Here is a 21,383-nt window from a genome sequence, read left to right as displayed (position 1 = left end):
CATTGCTGCCAAGGTCAAAAGAACACGGAAAATGAGCAAAATGAAACCAAGTATATCCAACAGATTTTTTTGGTTACCACTACGTCCTTTTCTATCGAGCCCGACTTTTGATGTCCCTTGGAAGCGGAAACACCAATACACTAACGCCATGTCCATCTATACATAATCGACTGCGTTCACGAGCAACCCTCACTGTGGGAGCATGTGCGGGAACTTCGTAGGGAGCGCCTCATTCAAGGCTGAAAGGAATGAGGAAAGAGCAGCGTTTGCTCCACCGGCGGTGACCGTGCGAGTGCGGGTCTAAGAGCAATCGTGTCAGCCAAGATTCGATCGAATAGAGTGCCGTGCAGGACAGCAAGGGTGGAGAGAAAGGGAGGATCAATTACTCACAGCCATAACTTCTTTCACATCGCGAGCCCTCATGTCAACCCTGGAGCCATCGTCATCGTAGAAGCAACCTTCGAGTTTGCAATGGAAAGCACGAGGTGAGGTACCAGGTACGTTTGCCATATTCGGAGCCTCTGGAACGTGGGTGGACCTGGGTTTTCCGCCGGCGATGACTGGCGTGTTTGTGTTTGTGGAGAGTGTCTTCGTGCTACGCGCAAACTTTTGGCCGAGGACGACGGGAAGAGTGGGAGCCAGGGTCTTGACTGATGGGAACACATCCTGCTCAGTCGGGCCTGCAACGATGGAGGAAGTGTTGAGCCCCTTAGCGGTTGGAGCGGGTCCGAAGGTGGTGGAAGTGCTGAGCACCTCAGGGGTTGGAGCAGGCCCCCAGAGGTCCGCAGTGCTGACCTTGGCCTTTGGGTCGACCACGGCTGGAGTAGCAGCGGTCAGTATGCTGCTGAGATGGCCCGAAGGGAGGACGAGCTGCGGTGCAGCCATGGCGTGAGCAGCCAAGGCCGCGATGGATGAGAGGGTGGAGGGACGCATGACCGCTATATACTAATCGTATGAAGTCGAATGGTCGTGTGTCTCATTTGGAAGAAAGACAAAAGAACAGGAGTTGAGAGCGAGGCCTGCGTTTTGTGCACTCTCTGTTTCCTCCGTTTGCGGATGTGCTGGAGTGCCCACTTCAGAGGCTTGGATTCTGCTCAAACTTAGGAGTTCGACGGGAGGTCAGTTCCAGTATTTTCTATTGGGCATCTCAAGTTGAACTTTGGACTACGTATCGCATGGTGCTCACGTGGATTTTGCGTCTGCGTGAGTATGAAGGGTCCTGGTTGACCAGAGAGCGGCATTTCGACTAGCGTATCAATCCAGAGTGTCGATTTTTCGAAGGTAGCGATCCTTCGAAGTTGCACAACTGAGCTGAATGGGTCTGGATGTCGAAGTCGACACTGCTGTCCGTCTGGGTCCGGGCTCGTGGGGTCGATCTTGCCATATACATCCTGGGAGCGTGTGGCGACGTAGACAGTGGTATCGCACCAGCTGCAGAGTTGGCGAACAAAGTCTGTCGTGGACGACGCGTAGCCATCGGCCGACATTGTTGGGTATTGTAGACAATCAGAGGGGACGAGGGGTGTCCTCGGGATGCCGAACCACGGTTTCACAGAAAATGTGTATCCGAGCCTGCCGAGAACTAGTCGATGTTTTGGTAACTTGCCGGGAATTCTACACCCGTGAGCTCCGCTGCTGCCGATCGATAGTCGGTAGCTGAATGCTGCTAACGCGGTAAAATGGCTTCAATATGTCAAACCTATATGCACATCTATAGCTTAGCCTGGATCTCACTCGCGGGCTTGCCGCGGATATCTGCGGGTGGCTGTTTGTCAACAATGAGACTTGATGCCTGTTGCAAGCTCTCAATCGCCTCCTTCTCTATCCTTGACACCAAAACCTCACAAGAGGGAATATCGTGGATCACGCCGATAACTTGACCAGCGGTCCATACCTATCACGAAATGTCAGCTTGCTGCTCCTTCCGTATTGGACCAAGAGTGACAACTTACGCCAAAATCAGGGTCTCCGTTCTGGAAGACCTTCCTGCCGCGCTGCCCGCTGACCAGAGGGCCGACGGAGGCGAACTCCTTCGTATTGGGATCGTTCTCAATCTGGTATGCTTCTGTGCTGACCTTGTTCTTGAACAAACGCGATGTGTTCTTCCATTTCCTCAGCACTAGCTGTGTGTCTGTCTCTTGCGCCTTGACGATGCTCTCCTTGATGTTGTGGTGAATGGGCGCCTCCAGCGTGCACATGAATCGCGTACCCATGTTGATGCCCACCGCGCCGAGATTAAGCGCCGCGGCCAGACCCTGACCATCGGCGAAGCCTCCAGAGGCGATGAATGGAACGGGCATAACTTGGCGGGCACGATTGAGGAGGATCAGGTTCGTGATGTCGTGCTCGCCGACGTGGCCGGCGCACTCGAAGCCGTCGATGGACAGGAAGTCGACGCCGAGCTTGACGGCGCTCATGGCATGGCGGATGGTCGTGCACTTGTGCAGGATCACACACGGCGGGTCGGCTTCCTTGAGCTGCTTGATGATGGGACCGGGCGAGTTGCCAGCCGTCTCGACGATGCGGATACCCTCATCGATGATGGCCTGCGCGTAGGCGGGGTAGTCGGGCGGGTTGATCGAGGGGAGGAGGGTCAGGTTCACACCGAACGGCTTGTCGGTCATGGTTTTGCATTTCCGGATCTCTTTGCGCAGGTCGTCGGGCGTGGGCTGTGTGAGGGCAGTGAGGATACCGAGGCCACCGGCGTTGGACACGGCCGATGCGAGTTCAGCGTATCCAACCCATTGCATGCCACCTTGGACAACGGGTACTGCGTCCTGTCAGTGCTGCCTCATCTCGAGTAGTCTCGCCCATATCGCACCTCGGATGCCCAGCTTGCGCGTGAGAGCAGTGTTGAAAGGCATGTTTGTGGTAGTCTGGAGTCTATACCGTTAGATCGAAGAGGAGTATGAAGACAGACAAATGGCAAGGAAATGTAGTCCTACGACACGCTCTAATCAAGTCAGAGAGCCTAGGTCGGTGGTGCTATCAGTGAGCACGCTCTTCTGCCGTGCTAATTGTCGGCCGCATCGACGTCTGCACACCTGAGGGCCGAGGTCATCAGGTCCCTGCAGGCGTGGAAACGATGATTGGCACGGCTCCCACTCCGTCCCCAGTCGTCTCGCATGTGACGGTAAATGCGGTTCTGCCTTTGTCTTGGAATGACATGGCCCAGCACGGCGCGCACATCTTTCACCAAGCACAGTTCGGAGCAGTAGCATGTGGTACTGACAGCCGGGCAGCTGCGAGAATTGATCGAGTCAAAAGACCAAGAGGAGATACGCCCAAACAGAAAGAGCAGTGATACTGGACGTGGAAGAGAAAACAGGTGGGTGGAGAAATGGTTCATGGACACACCCTAGAGAATGTAATGCGAAGAGACACAAGGAAGATCGGCGTGAACATTGTTGTGAGGCATATCTCAAGGCTATGAAGCTGTTCATACACCACAAATTCAGCGGAACTCTCCCACCATGCGTTCTTGGGTTCCTCATTATGAGCTATCCCAACGTCAATACTGCGCGCGACCATACAGCGCTGGTGAATGCATTGCCTCAACAGCCGCCTTGTACAGTTACGCAATGCCCAACCAGATGAGCTGGTAAGCGACGTCAGAATTGCATGAAGAATGCAGCCAGTGGCTCAAAGTGCAAACGGTCGATGGCTTCACATGCCACAGCAACATCCTTGCTTTTACATAGGCAGCACACACGAGTGTGCCTTGAAACTTCCCGAGACTCGACAGCCCAGCATTGGTTTGAGACTCGTTGTTCAACGCGATTCAAAAGGAGGTGCCCAAGATGGTGAGACGTAGGTATCACCCCCTTAAGCAGCACACCAGACAACTCACAAAGAATAGGCAATGCGCCTCGCCTCACCCTTGGCTCCGAAGATGCCGTCTACAACCTGACTGGCGACGATCAAGCCATCCCCGAGGAGCACTTCTCCCTTCTCCGCCCATCAGAGCAATCCTTCGATGCCCTTCTCTTCGACATCTGGATGACCGTCTTCGCCGTCTTCGGCGGGACAGCTGCTCTCGCTTGGCTGGTACTCTACGCTGTCGCACTCGTCAAGGTCAAGTTGCGGAAATTCTTTCACGCCCAGGAGCAGTCACCAAAGCCGCTCGAGTGGAAGAAGGTGGTCACGGTGTCGCTGTGTGCAGTGGCATACCATCTCGCCGTCGTGGCTATTTGGTACGCCATTCCTGACGCCAGCTGGGTGAGCTCTGGACTGTCGCATGTGGCTGCCCGCAGTGCGAGACTTATTGTGAGGGCTGAGATCGGAATCTCGATGGTTGTGAGTGCGTTCGTGATGGGGCTGAAGTTGTTGTTCGATTGAGCGCATGCCAGTCGTCTCGATCCCCATCGAAAGCAAATGGGCTTGGAAAGCTTTATCAAGTAGTCAAGGTTTGTCAAAACGCACATTGCATGGCAGCACAGCATCGAGCAATGTTCACAGGAGAGAGTAAGTCCAAGAACATATCTTCTTGCTTTTACTGCACTGTATAAAGAGCTCTCTTGTTCGAATCCCTCTAAATATCCCTCGACCGATTCAATCCCTTCAACCGATGCTCAAAATTCTCCTTCGGAATATCCTCCACCTCCGTCGGTCTCTGCAACGTCACCCCGCTCCTCTTCTCCCACCCCACCAAAGCCTTCGTATGATCCGCATTCTGCTCCACCTCTTTCAGCGCATCCCCCAAATATCTCTTCGTCAAACCCGGCAATTCTGTTTCAAACCCATTATGCTGCATAAACTCCTCTGTGATCCCCAAATCTTTGACCAACAACGCCAGCCCGAAACCAGAATTATATCTTCCTGTCAAGCCATCTCTTCGGAACGTATCCAATGTGGGGAAGCAGACGCCTGTTCCTACGTTCAAGACATCGATCATTTGTTTGGGGTCTAAGCCGTATTTCTGTCCTGTGACGAGACTATCGCTTAAGGCGCAGATCGATGATGCCATGATGTAGTTGTTCAATGTTTTCATCGCGTGGCCGTTGCCGAGTTTTCCCATGTGAAAGACGTAGCGCGCCATGGTGCGGATGATGGGCTCGGCTTTGGCGAAGACGGCGGGCGAGTCGGCGCCGACTATGAGGGTGGACTCGCCTCCGTCGGTGGCGTGCATGTAGGTTTGCGTGATGGGCGAGTCGACGAGTTCGAGTTGGTGTTCCGCGAGTTCTTTGCCGAGGGCGATGGTGTCGAAGGGAGAGGATGAGGAGGTATCGATGATGATTGTGCCTGAAGGTGTCAATTGGTTTCTGTGTTCACTTTGGTGTCTCATCTCCATCCGCTTACCCGGCTTCAAGCATCGAGCAAAGTTGTCTTTGCCGAGAAGCACTTCTCTCACGATCTTGCCTTGCGGCAGCATCGTGACGATAACCTCGCAATCCGCAAACGCTTCGGCCTTCCCATTCGCAGCGGTGGTATTTGGCCATTCCGAGATAGCCTTCTGGACTTGTGCTTCGTTCACATCGTGCACGACTACATGGTAGCCGGCTTTGGGCAGATTCGACGCCATGCTGAAGCCTGCATTCCCGAGGCCGATGTATCCAACATTCTTTACTGCAGGTGCTTGCCCGTTCGTGGTAGGAGGCATGTTGCTGAAAATCTAGGCTGTATGGGTAGTAATACGCAATAACCGATGCAAATGCAAAAAAGTGAGGAAATTTGGTCCAGGGTGCTCTCCTACGCTGAACACGAATAAATGCCTACGCCATGCCATCATGCTCTGCGATCTCGGACGAGGGGCAGAATTCCAATGCCAGAGGGGATGTCATTGTAGAGTCGATCCTTTACTCTGCGGAGAAGAAAGCTTGGGGAAGTGCTCGAGACGAGGCTGCGTGAGGAAAGTCTGCCGGCGGGCGTCATCGTAGGAGGCAGTTCTGGATCTCTTAGTGTTCGTCCAATGTCCTCCGCATTACCATACAGCTGTCGTACAGACGTCAGCTCTTCTTCCTCCAGACTATTCCCACGCAACCATTTCTCCAGCAGCGAAGCTGGTCTGCTTCACCCACTTCCACTCGCCTGCCATCAACCTGTACTCAATTTGGAAGAGGCCCTTCTTGACAACGCCAGGCGGATCCCCAAACTTTTCCGCCCGCGCAAACACCTCTCCGCGATCGAGCGTGCTATTCATAGTGGTGTATAAGTCGACGAACTCGATATGATAGGAAGGTGTCGCAGACGTGACTTGCTCCAAGTGGCGCAAGAGGCCACGAACATCGAACTCTTGTCCCGACATCGTAGTGAGTATGGTGTCGGACGCCACAGAGCTCCATGCTGAGGATTTCGGATCCCAATCTCTCGTGTTGACGGCGGTCGCGACCGCAAATGTCATTCTCTCGAGAGTTTGAATGGCATCTATTCGCCTTTTGAGTGATCGCGGGGTATCTTTGCTGCATGAAGTGGGTTCAACGACCGCTCCAAAGGGCGAGTACATAGTTGACATGCCACCAATCAGTGTTGAAGGACGAAACGATGTGCAGCATCGTAAATCGTTGTCCTCCGCAGCCCTATATTTCAAGGAAGATTCTTCAGCTCGCTAAATAGCGCGCAGATCGCCGAGATGATGTGCCCCACACACGAGATACAATCCGCCCGTTCTGTGTTACACGGAAACGGTCGTCCAGCCTGTTATTACATTACCGAGTCTTCTTTCCCGGGATCGCTTGTTTTGATGCATCTTTGGCAGTGGCGTTCCTGTCTCTGCCAACGCCTAGCGCGCCCTGGCCAGCAAACAGCTTCCACGATATCCAAGCAAACCCTATCACTACGGCGAGAAGTGTCCCAAGAGGCACCCAGGTAGCTTGGGCAGGATCCAGTACTGGTACGCGTAACTGCTCGACAAGATGTCCACTCTCAGGACTGGCCGGCACGTGGTAGAACATTGTCTTTGGACCAAAGAGCCCGTCATAGCCCAAGTTGATGCGATCGAATGGATTTGTGCTCATCTTCAGGCCCTCTTCAGCTTCGCATGCCCAGAAAACGACAGGCCATGGAACTGCTATGTTTGTGTGGCCAGTCTCAGAGGCAGTAGCATTCAGGTATCGTAGATGCATGGGTATTGTGACTGTCCAGTTGCCTTTGGGCGGTTCAGTGCCTTTGGGAGAGGCCAGTTCGAATAGTGCAACAGATCCCCATTGCTTTACCACCCAGTTCGGCGCTTCTAGGTCCTCCTCGCCGCTTAGGGTACGCAGAGCCATGAGGTTCTGGGAGGCCAGAAACAGATCGTCCTCGAACTGATACCTGTCAAGGAACAGAGTCGAAGGAGTTGTCATGTAGGCGTGTAGCGAACATGCTTTGCTAGGACTCGGCGACGTGAGATCTTTGGCCGGGAAGACAATATCGAGTTTAGGATGCAGTCCTGTCGGCTCCTGGAATCGCGCGGTATACGTTGTGCGATCCTCCGAAGGAAGAGAGTGATGTCGGGAGGGAAAAGAGAACAGGGTTGGCTTGGGCTTATCATCTTCACCTACCACAGTCAGATAGCCGCCCAATTTGAGCTCTTCTGGCTCATCTGCCTGCTCCGGTGACAGAATGCCCACTTCGACTCGATCTTCAGGTTGAATCTTATGTGCTCTGCCCGGGCCTCCATTCTCATCTACTTCAGACGAAGGTGGCGAAAGGATGCTGATGGTCACGGCATGATTGATGACATCAAAATCATAGTCCACGTATGCAGCACCGGAAGTATCTGCAATGACTTTGCACAGCTGACCACTGGTGGACGCTGCTGGAAGTCCCGGACAAAGCTGGTCTGCTACGTGCTGCGAGATCGTATTCAAATCATCCACTCCATGATAGAACTGGTATGTAGAAGAGCTCGCGAATCGTTCGGACAAAACAGGTGGTCTGGGATAGGTGCCGAGTTCAGAACTACAGATCAGCTGTCGCTCATCCAGTCCCAGCAGGTGACCAAGCTCAGAGCAGAGCTTGTTTCCGGATGTTCCTGGCCTGCTTGGTGGCGTGAAGAAGGTATGGAGACCGGGTGGTAACGCTGATACTGCGGGCGAGAGTGCCGGATAGTTGCGTGTTGACACTACCCGGATGTGCAGTTCGTGAAAGTCCTTGAGGAAATCTTGCACCTGACAATGCCAATCTCAACTTCGTGTTCTCGATAACTTGTCATGCCGCTTACCGGAAGGGGCAGCTCGGACAAGCCAAGCGTTATACGACGCTCAACTGCAGCGGTCGTGGCCTGCCGGAAAGTGAGGTCGTCCTTGCCGGCGCTGATGTCCGCCGGGTCGACGCCGGTGCCGCGTGGCAGCAGATACGTGATCCTCTGCCTCATGCTGAGCGGCAGATGCGGCGGCGCGGGTGTGTTGATGGGTGGGATAGGGTGGTGATGTTTGATAGATGGAAGAGCAAGGGTGGTCGTGGTGGCTTCGTCGTGAGCACAGACGCGTGTGGAGAACGCGTTTCTCAACGTCTCTTGCTTCTTTTCTCTCACATACCTGCACAGCTCATCATGGCGACGACCTCTACCGACCCCAGCACATGGCATTCAAGACGCCAAAAACGAGGGCTCGCGCATGCTCTGGCGTCTGCACCTTTACTGCCGTGTCGCGGGAGTCGCCGTGCGTGTGTAATATTACCATGTTTGATCTATTCCGCCTCGCATAGCTCGTGGTCAGCTCATACGGCCCGACGATAGACGAGATCCGGCTCTCGAGCAACTAGACTGGTCACTGCTGTCGCTCTATACGCAGCACGCACTAGACCAGCACATTTCTCCCCATCTGGGGCCCCAGACGGCGTCCTCCGCAGCTGTCCATAGAGCATGTGGAGGTGGCGCACAGCCTACAGTAGCCTGTTCATCCTCGGCGATCTGCTTTTCGCCACGGACGCACATGCGCCAGGGCGTGGACGCGATGAAGTACGAATCGCACTGTGCGCGCCAGGCTGGACATGTCAGCACAAATGGACGAGATTCAACATCCTCGCATACAATACCAGTTAAAACACAATTCCAACGGCCATGGTACAGTAAATTCTAAAAGTGCATGATCTGCAACTCGGCTCCGCGGCTGGCGGAATGCTTAAGTTCCAAGCACAGGCTGCTCGTAATGGAACCGAGGATCAGCGTTCACTGCGTATTCCACATGCACCGCTTTGGGACCTTTCGGGGCCATCTCGACTTGACATATAATGTGTAACGTTTCGCAATTCTAGAAGGAAACTCCATCAATTTTATCGGCGGAGAGGTCTAGCAACGATGCGATTCTCTCACTTCTCTCTGCTGGGCATCTTCGCCGCGGTCCATGCCACTCCGCTTGAGCAGAGGCAAGCTGCAAACCCGACAGTAACTATCAACAATGGCAGGGTAATCGGCACTGTCACTGGCGTATCGAACCAGCCAAGTGCGCCTCCAGTCAAGGCCTTTTTGGGCATTCCTTATGCACAGCCTCCGACTGGTGCTCGACGATTTGCTCCTCCTGAGCCAGCGACTCCATGGAGGTCGCCACTGCGGGCACAGAAACTCCCTCCAGCATGTCTGCAACAATTCGGTATGACCAAGCTGATCGACAAAGACTTTCCTTTGCTAACCAGTCGCTGCAGCAAACGAAAAGACAAAGCAATACTTCAATAACCCAACTCTGCCTCCACCGGCCGAGAGTGAAGACTGCTTGTACTTGAATGTGTTTGCTCCCAGAGGGGCTAGCCCGACCAGAACCAAGGCTGTGATGTTTTGGCTGTACGGTGGCAACAACCAATTTGGCACAGCGTCGTTAGCATTTTACAATGGAAGCTCGCTTGCGGCCAATGAGGATGTTGTAGTTGTTGCTATCAATTATCGGACCAACAGTGAGTGCTCCCTGCGCATTTCAAGGGATTGTGCTAAATGTTACAAACAGTGTTTGGCTTTTCCAACTCACCTCAAATTCCCTTTGGCCAGCAGAACAGTGCCTTCTTGGACCAGCGCTTGGCCCTGCAATGGGTGCAGCAAAACATCCAGCAATTCGGAGGTGATCCTGCTCGCGTCACAATATTCGGTGAGAGCGCAGGAGGCTACGATGTGAAGCAACTTCTTGCAAACCCTCCCAGCCCCCTGCCCTTCCGAGCAGCAATCATGCAATCGCAGAACCAGGCCGCTGCTGGCGTCGGCCTTGTTAGCTACAATCAGGTCGCTTCCAATTTCGGCTGCAGCACCGCGCCTTCTGTCATCGACTGCCTGCGCAAAGTACCCGCCACCGACATCCAGGCGTACATTACACAGAATAGCCTGAGCTTTCCCGATGTTACTGGTGACGGCACAAGCGTAGGAAAGCAAGCGCTGCCCAACATCCTTTCCGGCAAGTTCGCAAACGTGCCGGTCTTGATCGGTACCAACAAGAATGAAGCTTCCGTCTTCCTCGATCTCTTTGGTCTCAATACTGGTTCGACGACACCCGCCACTCTGAACTCCACTCTCGCGAACTACGGCTTCCAAGGTATTTCCGAGAGCACCATTCAATCTCTATACCCAACTCTGGCCAATGCTGGGTTCAAACTCATCGACCGGGTCGCCACTGATCTCTTGTTCACCTGTTCCACCAAGACGCTCGCCGATGCGATCAAAGTGTCCGGTCGCCCAATTTGGCGGTACTGGTACGAGGGTGTCTTTCCAAATCTCAGCATCTTCCCGAACGCCGGAGCCTGGCACAGCAGTGAGATTCCGTCAGTGTGGGGCACGTATTTTGCTGCCGGCGCGACTCCCACTCAGATTGCGCTGAGCAAGTACATGCAAGGTGTGTGGGCGGGCTTCGCGAAGAACCCCAGCAATGGCGCCCCGTGGCCCAGATTGGGCAGCAGCTTTGGTAGAGAGTTGGGAGTGCTGGGCGGCGAAGGCAATCCGAGCGGTGAGGAGACGAGACCATTGATCGAGACGGACGCGCCTTGTGCTGTGTTCTCGCCATTGTTGATCGCTGCGGGTCAGGCTTATTAGGTGGAGGATATAAGTTTCGTAGGCTCATTTCTTGTTCGCGGTAGTGCAGAGTGCAGGATATAGTAAACGCAATGCATGAAGTGCATAAAAGTTGTGGTGCCGTTGAAGTTAAGCAAGGAAGGAGCGCGCCAGCTCGACTTCACCTGGTCCATGGTCACTCGCATTGGAGCTCTACACAACATTGTTATCACACACATCACTCTCGAGTGTTCGTCGCGGCGCATCGATACATACTCCGTTAAACGCATGGTGCGATACAAGAAACTTCTGGACTTGACCTCCATGCATCAACCCAAGAAAAGAAGCCGACGATTGTCATCACCAGGTCTTTTCCACAAGAACTCTAGTTCTTCTCCGATGCAAGATCAATTACAAGACCAGATCAATATACCGCGAACTCGTTGCCGTCTCAAGAAGCTCCTGCAGTCTCGCCGGTCGTGCCCTGTCGAGCACATGCATGTTCGTCGAACGATTTTCAAAAAGACAAAGTCCCACTGCAGCCAGGCGACTACGACAGTTCAGGAAGCTGGAATACAGGTTGCTAAACAGTCTGCGAAAAGCTGTTAACCTGCTGTACCCCGAGGACCGTGGATGGAACGCACTGCTCGCTGCCACGACCGCAGGGCAGCGTGTACCCCAATCTTGCATCTCTGAGGCTCAGCACTGCCGCAGGGCAGGGTGTACTCCAATCTTGCATCTCTGAAGCTCCAGCAAAAGGCCAAAAAGACTGGCGATGAACGGATTGAACGTTCTGATTCGTTATGATCACGAGATTGGCGATACCGTGAATCGAACACGGGCTAACGCGGTTCTGCAGTTTTGACCACAACACGTCGTCATACCACTCTGTAAAGTTATTAGCAGAGTTCTAAGACAACGAGGAAGCGGGAAGACATAAAGACCATAAAAATAATGCCGGCATGCACGGCAATACTCACAGCAGAGAGTAGATCGCCCAACACGCTGCTAAGGACAGGGTCAAAAGTAGTGTACACCAGATATTCGCAAGTAACGACAAAAAAGAAAGGTTTGGAACGAATCGAACGTTCAAAGTCGTTGTGTTCACGATCTTGACGGTGCCGTGAATCGAACACGGGCTAACGCGGATCTGAGGACTAACCACAACACGTCGTCATACCACTCTGTGAGGGTATTAGCTTTATGCATGGACAAATTGGAACCGGGAAGACTTAAAGACCACACCATCTTAGCTGTGCTAAGAGTTAACCCATAATTGGATGGCAGCGGAGGTTGTCAATTGTATATAAAACTTGTTGAAAATTTTCATCCCCAAGCCAGGCCGATCTTGCCAAGCTTCCCATCGACGGCTCGCCATGCGAATTCGGAACGCCACAGCAGTAACGATTCAGCTTAAGAGTTGTCTTTAGCTAGATCTTGAAAGGTGAATATGAGTCTGCAATGTGTCGAGATGTACAGCCGTGAGGCCGACGGTGGTGCGTCAAACTCCTGGCCTTCCTGCAGCTCGACCGTGCATTCGATCATCCGAGATTGGTCAATCGTTTCCCTCTCGTGAAACCTGGATTCTAGCTTTTTTAAATTTACTGTATAAGGCACAGAAAAAGTCGACATATATCGTGGATGAAAAGTCTGGACGAGACGAGCAACGCGCTGCACCACTTGGCTTTCCAGGTATACGTGAAACTCTCATCGTTCTATTGCATGGATACGAAGTGCCTATTTTGCTGCAGAGTTGCGAAATAGCCCTCAAAGGCTATTCAGACGTCAAAGTTGCAGATACACTAAATGTGTACTTATCACGAGCTACGTCGCATTCTTTGCGAACAGTTTAAGCTATCGTTCGACCTACATCATCCCATTTACGAGTGTAATTTGTCCTCTATTAGTCGAACATAATATGGAAGGGAATAAGCATCTTGCGCTAGAAATTGCAGACACACAGAGCTGCGATTCTTGTGCACTAGGTTCTGCAGTGTTCTGCACTGCGATTCGAGATTCTGTCGTCTGCCAGCTCGATGTACATCAGGCTCGTGGGAGCATCATCCAAGCAATAGAGCAATCAAATCGCAAGTCTGAATGTGATATGAATTCGGTTCACTGCACTATCCCGCGGTTTTGCTCCAAGGACTTCGCACTTCTGCATCTTCCAGAGATCGCCGAGCTGTCGATGGTAAAAGAACAACATGCCACCTTTCATTCCTCGCCAGTGTGCTCTTGGATACAATCTCAGTGCCGACCACAACGACGATATTGCCAAGTGGAATTCACGTGTATAGGACCCTATCATTTGAAGACAATTACACGCCTGGCAACAGCTTTGACACATGCCACAAGATCGGCACCGGAAGAGACTTGCGGTTCGAACTATATGCTATGTTATGATTATGTTCCCGGTCAAGCCAGGAAGCTAGGATTTCACATCCATGCCCGAGAAGACAAGCTGTGTAGCTGCTACTTCAGAGAAGCGATCAGTGAAATCCATAATACCTCCACAATTGGAGGCGTCTCTGCTCGTTAGCTTTTGTCAAGGATGGAATCGCGTCGCATCAGTGGTCTGGAAGCACGCTGTAAGATCCGATTGCATCCCGCAGACAGTCTTGAATTTCAACTTGAAGATCGGCTCAAAGTCCGCAAAGATGAAGGAAACCTTGTTGAATGGGTGGTTGGGATTCAGGCCAGAAAATGTCAGTCTCGTACGACTTCGTCAGGGAACATGAGCGGTTCTGCTCGGCGTGCCTGCTCGTCTTCTCCAGATCTATCCTGCCGCTTGCCAGCATGGTAGCGGCCGTGTTCGTCGCACGGTCTATTCTTCTGTGCTTGTCCTGCCAGGCCGCGATCATATCTGTGGGGATGACCAGAATCCCTGCTTCTGAAGATCCTGGGGTGCCAAGACTAGGCTGTGGAGCTTAATTGGGCGATCTCTCACTGCATGTTCTACAGAAACATTTCTGAGTTTGGTGCAATGTTATCGGCAGTACTGCAAGTGATGGCCACAGTGTAAGGGTACGTGAAGGCCGGTGACTTCTTGCTGGTCTCAAGCTCCAGGGAGTCTGCATAGACCATTGGGCCCAGCAACTCAAGCGGCCACTCTCCCACACTTGTTGATATGTTGTCCGTGTCGATTGCGGCAGATGGCCCTGCACTTCGATCGAGCAAGCGAAAGCGGGATCAGGCCTCTTACGTCGAGGACGACTGTTTTGAGGAAGAAGAGGGCGTGGAACCTGCGCTTCGGTCGAGCAAGCGAAAGCGCGATCAGGTCTCCAACGTCGAGGACGAGTATTTCGAGGAAGAAGACAGTGTGCAGCTTGCACTTCGGTCGAGCAAGCGAAAGCGCGGTCAGGTCTCCTACGTCAAGGACGACTGTTTCGGGGAAGAAGACAGCATGGACCCATGCGGAGACGCTCAAGATCATTGGTGCCTACTACATCTGCAGACAATCTTGCAGTCTTTCCATCTGTCGATGTTGATGCTGTGGCAGCACTCGCCGGCGATCCTTCATTGCGACATGCAAGTCCCTCGCCCACGATGAGCGCTGACTTCAAGACGACAACCAGGGAACGGCACGTGAAGATGGTGCGAGCGATGCCTTGCTGCACTGTAGGAGACATTGCGCCAGAGCATGCGTCTCTGCAGAGACTAAGATGGGTGTCTGCAGTTCCGCTTGTCGCCGTGAACCACTGCGACCGCCGGCTTGCCGCAAGGCCTCTGCTCATGGTGGCGAAGCCCGGCTCAGTCATGAGAAAGAAAGTGATCGTTGGGGTTGTGCTGCAGGCGTGCAAGCGAGCCGATGCTGAAGCGATGTCAGTGGTTGGGCGTGCAAACATCATCTGGGTGAAGTCCTGTCGCTCATGTTCAGATGCAGGGTGTCGTTTTCTCCCGCTCTGCTGTCGTCCGCGACTTCGCGATATCGTTGCGAGCAGTGTGTTCGATATGTGAGAAAATGCTGGCCGTGTTAAGCTTAAAGTGGGGACATGCTCGGCGCGAGGTGCCTTCCCTGCCGCGAGGAAAGAGCGATGTTGGGCAGGAGCGAGGACTGGGTGCGGGAGACCTGAAGTTGAGAGCGCGAACCTCACCTCACCTCTCTTTTCGCTGCACGCTCCCACCACACACCATGTCGTCAGTATACTATGCTTTGATGCACCTGGACCTGTTCTATGACATTGTAAGCTGACTGTGATATAGTTACGCCGCAGCACTCACGGCGCAATGCGCCACTGCAACTGGTGCGGAGCACCATCACTTGCTGCCGGCCTGGCCGGCTGACCAGGAGTTGCTCCCTCCCCTCCCACTCCCATCAATCCCTTGGGATGATGCGTGGGTGGTGCAGGGTGAGGGGGAGGAGGTGGAAGACGTGAGCTATCTAAGAGATCCATTTTTCATTGACTCTGCTGTCAGCTAACCTTGAATCTAGGATGGGGCGGTGGAGAGTGGATGGGGTGGGGTGGAGGAGGAAGGAGAGGAGGAGGAGGGAGAGGAGATGGAGGGGGTGGAAGGAGAGGAGTGGTTGGTGGAGGAGGGAGAAGAAGAGGAGGAGGGAGAAGAGGAGGAGGAGGAAGAAGAAGAGGAGGAGGAAGATGAGGAGAACGACGAGCCGGTCGCTCCGCGGCGCCGAAGGCGCATCATTGAGAGTAGCGACGACGACGACGATGACGATGACAAGCCCTTGGTCAAGAAGACCAAGGCACCACCTGCTCCGCAGGCACAGAGACCGCCTCTGGCGGCCCTCTCGTACGTATACTCATCGGTTTGGATTGGACAGGACAAGGGTATTGCTAATACTCTCGTGCAGCACCAACACTTCGCGCCGCCCTGCCCGCGCCGCCGCCGCCGCCGCTGAGGCCCGTTTGGCCACTACGGCCATATACGAGAAGGCCGTCCGTCGTTCTTTGCGGAGGGAAGAGGAAGATCGCACTTAGGCCAGTAACAACAAAATCTGCGGCGAAGCCTGTCCTAGCAGGGCCTGATCAGGAAGTGGTATCGGGAAGGGTCGTCGGAGAATGGCCACTGTCTTCGGACTAGCCTTCGACCCGGTCAACGGGTTTCTCAAGCCCGGGGGCGTCCATCAGCTCCGCTGCCGGACACCGGAGGATGCCCTTTCAGCTGTCTTCAAGCAAGCGAAAAGTATGGAAAGTATGCTCAGTTCTTGTGTGGTGCCGTACTGACAGTGGCGAATGACCAGATCTGAAAAATCATCAGCAACAGCTCAAAAGCATCAACAATGGTCGAAAACACCAAACACCAAGAAATTTCAACCTTACCAAGCGACCTACATGGCTTTCCAAACATCAGCGACAGCAGCCATTTGACTGCGTCTCGACTCCTGTCTGGCAGCAGAGCTGAGGCGAAATCATCACGCCCAGCTTCACCTCGAGACGCAGATCACCGAATCAGAAGAGGCCAATTCTTACGCCACCTTCTCCATTCGACACAGATTCAAACGCCTGGCACCGACAGTACACCAGGCACTGGAGCATCTCAACCCATCTTGTTGTGATTGTTACTTCGTGAAGCAGAAGTTGGAAAAGCCGAGAGATCTGGCTCCTTTCCAAGCGGGGCTGAACGGGTTCAGCCGCTGCAGCGCGCGATCGAGCACATCGTCATGGCAACCGACGCGCCCATCAACAGCGACTGATGAGATCATCGGACGCAAAGAGGAGGACAGAACAACATCGAAAGATCGTGGATTGGTAACGGAGTGCAGTGGAGGAGGACGGGCAAGAGGAAGGGAAGCAAAAAGGCGCAAGGCGAGGCGAATGGACACAAGGAAATACCGTCGCGAAGGAGCAACGAAGGATGGGAGCATACACGATTGGCTGGAAGGAAGTCAGGAGCACAGGCAGGTGAGAACGGAGAAGGCGCAGCGCCAACATGGAAGGAGATTGAGGTCGCATGGAGAAAAATTTGACATTGTGTGGAGGTAACATGATCTACAGTACGTGACCAATGAAAGAGAACATCCGAAATCCACGTCTTCCTACTTTGTATTCATGATGGGTCGTTGCACTCGAATTCTTGTCGGCATGCCCGGAAAGAACAGAAACCCTTCCCAGTCTATCAAGCGTGCCGTATCGTTGTCCATCTTTCTTGTTCTGCCCCGTTGTGTGTTGCTTGTCAAGCTTGATGTCCGGGGAAATGCGATGGGAGATAAAAGAGGAAATCGTCATGTGTGTTGCTGAGGACAAGTAGTGCCGAAAGTGTGAGTGCAGGTCCGGATAGCAATGATGAGTCGTAATTTGCAGTCGGGAAGAGGAAGCGTCGCGTCTCCAACAACCAGTCTCTGCAGCACAGACATACTTGGGAGCCAGCTCCATGAGGAAAGGTCTGCTTCAGTGAGGGTGATGGTTCGAGGGCCAATTCGGTAGCGAGTGGCTCAGTATTGAATGAGCAGTCTGGGCACACATCGTTGTGGTCCTCTCGTCGATTCTGCTGTCGTGAAGGATGCTCTCTGGAGCGCCCGGCTTGCATTCATGGTTGTGGCGTTGGTGTAGTGGCAAGGTCTTCCCTGTTTGGTGCAATTTCCACAGATACTCTTCCCATCTACCTTGACACAGTCCTTCTCTGCGCGGCCAGCAATAACCTGAGAGTAGTGGCACCAGTCACACTTGACCTTTCGTGTGCTATTTCTGAAGTTTGCACCGACTGGTGGGTAGTTCGGTTGAGAAGAAAGTGCAGTTTGCTGCGCACCCAAAGCTTGCATAGTCTGTGCTTGTGCTCTTTCGTCTTGGTAATAGAGCGGCGTAGGTCGAGCGTTTCCAGTCGTTGCGAGAAGCTCAGACTTGATAGTCTGAGTGAGGTGTTCGATCGTGATTTTCTTGACCTTTGCAATGCCGTAGTCGCTGATCCACGGAAACAGATGATGCAGCCCCCGATGCTCTTGGAGAAGCATTGCCCGGAATCCAGTAGACCTTAGATAGCCCTGCGTCCTGCCAGGGGGCTTGCCTGTGTCGTGTCGGTTGTATTGCTGCCTCATCTGGACATATTCCTGCATCCACTGGCTTTGTGGATCCTTCCATTCAATCCGTAAACCAACCCCGCAAGCTTCGTCAAAGTCGCTCATCGGCCCAGTAGTAGCCTGGAGTCCATGCGAGATTTCATGAGGCTGTCCGTCCAGCCGTATCTCAATTATCACATGGATGTTAGTGCCGACCGGAGGACCCACGCCCTTTGGAAGATAGAAGTTGGTAAGAAGCCGGCTTCTGTCTTGTCTGTAGAAGTTGAGGACCATAAACCGTATGTCGGGTCCTTGTTGTGAGACATTGCAGTCGGTGCGTCGAACTTCTGCGAACACGCCTGGTTTCTCAATTCTCGTCCAGATAGTCTTGCAATTCAAGATCTCAGTAAGGGGCATCCTCCAGTTCAGACCGACAGTGCAGCCGTATGACTTGATCGCCGATGCCGCAGCGGTACGACGACAACCACCTGGCCAGCCCGTAATTGCGATGACACCGTCAGCCAAAACCTTAAAAACGTTCGCGAGGTCCTTGTCCATAGCATACTTGGCTACTCGCGTCACTACGTCACCATTGTCACCGACCTGGTCGTTGTCACTGTCGTCAATAGTGTTGTCGACTGTAGTCAAACTGAGGACGGCTGGGCTCGCGGTCTGGAACAAATCAACACACACCTGCTCGAAGATATGAAAGACCTCAGAGTCGTCTCCGGTAGTTTTCTCAATGATGCACAATGCGTGTGATGTGTAATTTCTCGCGCGTACCGCTGATCGATAGTGGACGCCTTTTGGAGAAGCAGCCCTCTTCTCCACAACATGCTCGGCATAGCGTATAGAGAATGTTCGTAAAGTCGAGCCGATGTATTGCTCGGGATCTTTGGCTGGCGTAAAGTCCCTTGCGATGTTCGTGTATATTCCAGATCTCTGAGAAGGTGGACCTCCGGAGGAAACAAGCGGAGCTTGGCTTGCGATATTCTGTAGGCTGAATTTGCCAGTGTTTAGCAGATCAAGAAGTCCAGAGCTGGCGCGACGGACGCTGTCGCAAAACTTTTGGGCTAAATCTTGACGGCGCTGCGCTGTGTTGATCCAATTGCTTTCCAAGTAGCTTGGCACCTTAGGCATACTCTCCAAATTTGCATGCCAGGCTGTAAAGAAGCCCAGAACAGTGTCATACAGAAGACCAGAGTTTGTGTTGCTATTGATTGTCGTATTGCTGCTCAGTCTGAGAGATGGAGGACCGAGCATAACCGTGAGCGGATCGCCAATAATTGGGCCATTGATGTCACCAATCTGGAGTTGATCGCTTGCAATGAATCCACGACGTCCTGGTTGACTGTTGAAGTTTTTAGGATAGGTCACCTCAACATACTGCCTGCCATTGGAGTCCATGCGAAATGGAGAAATGCACATCACCTCGTCTCTGGGATCGGCATTGATCCAGTTTTGGGCTAGAGCTGGCGCGGGCGGCCTGACCGGCCTTGACGCAGAGACCACTGCGGGATAGCGGATAGGGTATCGAGCCCGGACGGCTGGAGTCTGGACCATGGCGAGGGAAGGCCGCACAGTGGAAGGCGGGATTCGGGCTCACGAGGGTGGAAATAACTTGATGATGCCTGAGGAAAGAGAGGCTGTCAAGTTCGTGTAGGTGAAAACGACTTGATGATCTTTGAGAAGTGAGAGGCTCCTCAGCTCACGAAAGTGGAATTGACTTGGGATTGTGATTGAAACAGAGATGGAGAGGAGGAAAGAAGGGCGACTTATAAGGTGATAGCCAAGGCATTGGGAACTGCTATCATGGCGAATGCAAAGGCTACGAAAATCTCAGCCGGTGGCAATGCAACCATGACAAGCAGGTCCATTTGCCAAGTGGATAGTACGGACTCGTGCATGTATAGCTTGGAATCTGGATGCAGTCGAAGACAAACGCGTAGCAGTCGCCACGCAGATCTGCCCCTGAGAGCATGTGGATACCACTAGGTGGATTCGTCAATTGAAGCAGATGAAAGTGCGATTGGAAAATGTAACGCAGACACGCAGACAAGCGTGTCTCGCGTGCGAAACTCACAAGATGAATGTAACCACGGCAAAGACTTGTGGTTTGCCATATGAGTGTAGCCAATGAAAGCAGGTAGAGCAGGGCAGGTGAATGAGGCCAGCATAATTATGCGTGACTGCCGCGGGTCATTGCAGTCAATGGAAGCATGCGAGACTTGCCAGCCGCAATTGACCAAGACAAACGTGTGTAACTTGCTGGCTGGGTTAGATCAGTGAATACCGGTCGAAGAGCTGTCCGACACATTGTTGCATTATCGTCGGTTGCAGTTTCTATCACCCTTCCCTTCTCAACTGCCTTCTCTGTACTTGGCTGCTGAGCTTACTGCAGTTCGCCGTTTCTTTCCGGCTTCGCGTTTCTGAATGAAACTACTGCATTGCTGCGCCCGTGCTGCTATCCTTCGTTCCGCCCATAGGGATCCATTCATTTTCACTAGCTCTTTCGTAAGCCTAGTCGGGTCTCCAGGCTACTCTTGCTGTTTCCCTGTCATGCGGTCTCAACGCTATCTTCCTATAATGGTGATGCCAGGGTGACTGTTGTCTGTGTGAGCTCGTAAATCTGATTGTGAAGCTCGGCGGAGAGGTCCAGGAAGCGGAATGCCTTCTCCTTCCTGGCTCTCTTGGACTTTGCTGGGGGTTTGGCGATCTTCGCCTTCTTGGTCTTGGTGGTACGTTGTGAAGGCTGAGTGACGAGTAAGAGAAGTAGCCGATCTGTGGAGGTTTCTGAACCTGTGCAACATGCTGTGTAACTCTCGTGGTGTTGGTTCGATGACCGGCATGCATATTGGAGGTCTGCTCAGCTTTCCGGCGTGGACTTCGGCACAATGGCTATGGCGGCAATCTCTCGCTCATATCAGGGCTTCGAATAGTCTGGATGCCTTGATTGCTTCTCCAGCTCAGGACAGAGATCATACTGTCGAGCTATAGCGCCGCGTTAGCCTTTACGAACGAGTGGACCTTATTGTTCCTCCAAAGTCCCGCATACAGAGCTACGACTGGACGAAGGATACATTACGCGCCGGAAATTGATGCGGACAGGCGATTCTCGGGGTCGCACGAGCTCGTATCTGCTGTTTCCAGACTATCTGGTAATGCACTGCACCTATCCGTCAATACATGCTAAAGCTTGCAGGACGATTGCGTCCGAAGCTCGTATGCGCAGTCCAATCGGCGCGAGTGCAGGCATCTGTCGCTCGAGGTGGTTGACAGACAAGGCATCGGCAGTTGTTAGCGAACAACAGGAAGTCGTAGAAGTAAAGCGATGCGATGAGGTCGAGGGTGTGGGTGTTGCAGGCATGATTCAAATGGGGCGCGCTAGGCTTTATTCAGAATCCTGCCACAAATGCACTGCGGAAAGCGGAGCAGGGCTTCACATCTCCACAGAATTGTCCGATGATCTCTCACTGCAACGCGCAACAGTCGGCCAAAACTCTTTCAGTAACCGAGCAGCTTCTACAATCGCGACCGCAACAGTCG

General features: G+C 53.1%; 8 protein-coding genes across 10 annotated transcripts; 2 read left to right on the top strand and 6 right to left on the bottom strand.

Moving 5' to 3' along the window:
• Positions 1–189: 189 nt before the first annotated feature.
• On the bottom strand, positions 190–933 carry CKM354_000919000 (uncharacterized protein; the record flags this gene model as incomplete). The annotated part of the gene is made up of 2 exons (XM_044804602.1): positions 190–300; positions 391–933. 2 exons carry the CDS (start codon positions 931–933, stop codon positions 190–192), a joined length of 654 nt encoding a protein of 217 aa, XP_044660537.1.
• Positions 934–1,711: 778 nt separating this feature from the next.
• On the bottom strand, positions 1,712–2,864 carry CKM354_000918900 (uncharacterized protein; the record flags this gene model as incomplete). The annotated part of the gene is made up of 3 exons (XM_044804601.1): positions 1,712–1,894; positions 1,953–2,770; positions 2,822–2,864. The coding sequence occupies 3 exons, from the start codon at positions 2,862–2,864 to the stop codon at positions 1,712–1,714; spliced, it is 1,044 nt and encodes a 347-aa protein (XP_044660536.1).
• A 936-nt stretch (positions 2,865–3,800) lies between these two features.
• CKM354_000918800 (uncharacterized protein) lies at positions 3,801–4,338 on the top strand (the record flags this gene model as incomplete). Its single annotated transcript, XM_044804600.1, has 2 exons — positions 3,801–3,810; positions 3,860–4,338. 2 exons carry the CDS (start codon positions 3,801–3,803, stop codon positions 4,336–4,338), a joined length of 489 nt encoding a protein of 162 aa, XP_044660535.1.
• Positions 4,339–4,531: 193 nt separating this feature from the next.
• On the bottom strand, positions 4,532–5,599 carry CKM354_000918700 (uncharacterized protein; the record flags this gene model as incomplete). Its single annotated transcript, XM_044804599.1, has 2 exons — positions 4,532–5,241; positions 5,299–5,599. 2 exons carry the CDS (start codon positions 5,597–5,599, stop codon positions 4,532–4,534), a joined length of 1,011 nt encoding a protein of 336 aa, XP_044660534.1.
• Positions 5,600–5,965: 366 nt separating this feature from the next.
• CKM354_000918600 (uncharacterized protein) lies at positions 5,966–6,451 on the bottom strand (the record flags this gene model as incomplete). Its single annotated transcript, XM_044804598.1, has 1 exon — positions 5,966–6,451. One exon carries the CDS (start codon positions 6,449–6,451, stop codon positions 5,966–5,968), a length of 486 nt encoding a protein of 161 aa, XP_044660533.1.
• A 193-nt stretch (positions 6,452–6,644) lies between these two features.
• Positions 6,645–8,293, bottom strand: CKM354_000918500 (uncharacterized protein; the record flags this gene model as incomplete). The annotated part of the gene is made up of 2 exons (XM_044804597.1): positions 6,645–8,087; positions 8,141–8,293. The coding sequence occupies 2 exons, from the start codon at positions 8,291–8,293 to the stop codon at positions 6,645–6,647; spliced, it is 1,596 nt and encodes a 531-aa protein (XP_044660532.1).
• A 924-nt stretch (positions 8,294–9,217) lies between these two features.
• Positions 9,218–10,927, top strand: CKM354_000918400 (uncharacterized protein; the record flags this gene model as incomplete). 2 transcript variants are annotated; one of them, XM_044804595.1, is made up of 3 exons in its annotated part: positions 9,218–9,509; positions 9,562–9,807; positions 9,858–10,927. In XM_044804595.1, 3 exons carry the CDS (start codon positions 9,218–9,220, stop codon positions 10,925–10,927), a joined length of 1,608 nt encoding a protein of 535 aa, XP_044660530.1. The 2 variants fall into 2 exon arrangements, with proteins under 2 accessions (XP_044660530.1, XP_044660531.1); XM_044804596.1 differs by having other exon boundaries at positions 9,553–9,807.
• Positions 10,928–17,276: 6,349 nt separating this feature from the next.
• CKM354_000918300 (uncharacterized protein) lies at positions 17,277–19,400 on the bottom strand (the record flags this gene model as incomplete). 2 transcript variants are annotated; one of them, XM_044804593.1, is made up of 1 exon in its annotated part: positions 17,277–19,400. In XM_044804593.1, one exon carries the CDS (start codon positions 19,398–19,400, stop codon positions 17,277–17,279), a length of 2,124 nt encoding a protein of 707 aa, XP_044660528.1. The 2 variants fall into 2 exon arrangements, with proteins under 2 accessions (XP_044660528.1, XP_044660529.1); XM_044804594.1 differs by having other exon boundaries at positions 17,277–18,131.
• Between the last annotated feature and the right edge of the window lie 1,983 nt (positions 19,401–21,383).

This window comes from Cercospora kikuchii, assembly GCF_019650295.1.
Source record: "Cercospora kikuchii DNA, contig_00006, whole genome shotgun sequence".
Classification (NCBI taxonomy): Eukaryota; Fungi; Ascomycota; class Dothideomycetes; order Mycosphaerellales; family Mycosphaerellaceae; genus Cercospora; species Cercospora kikuchii.
Note: the sequence above shows the minus strand (reverse complement) of the source record. Positions and strands in the feature narration are given on the sequence as shown.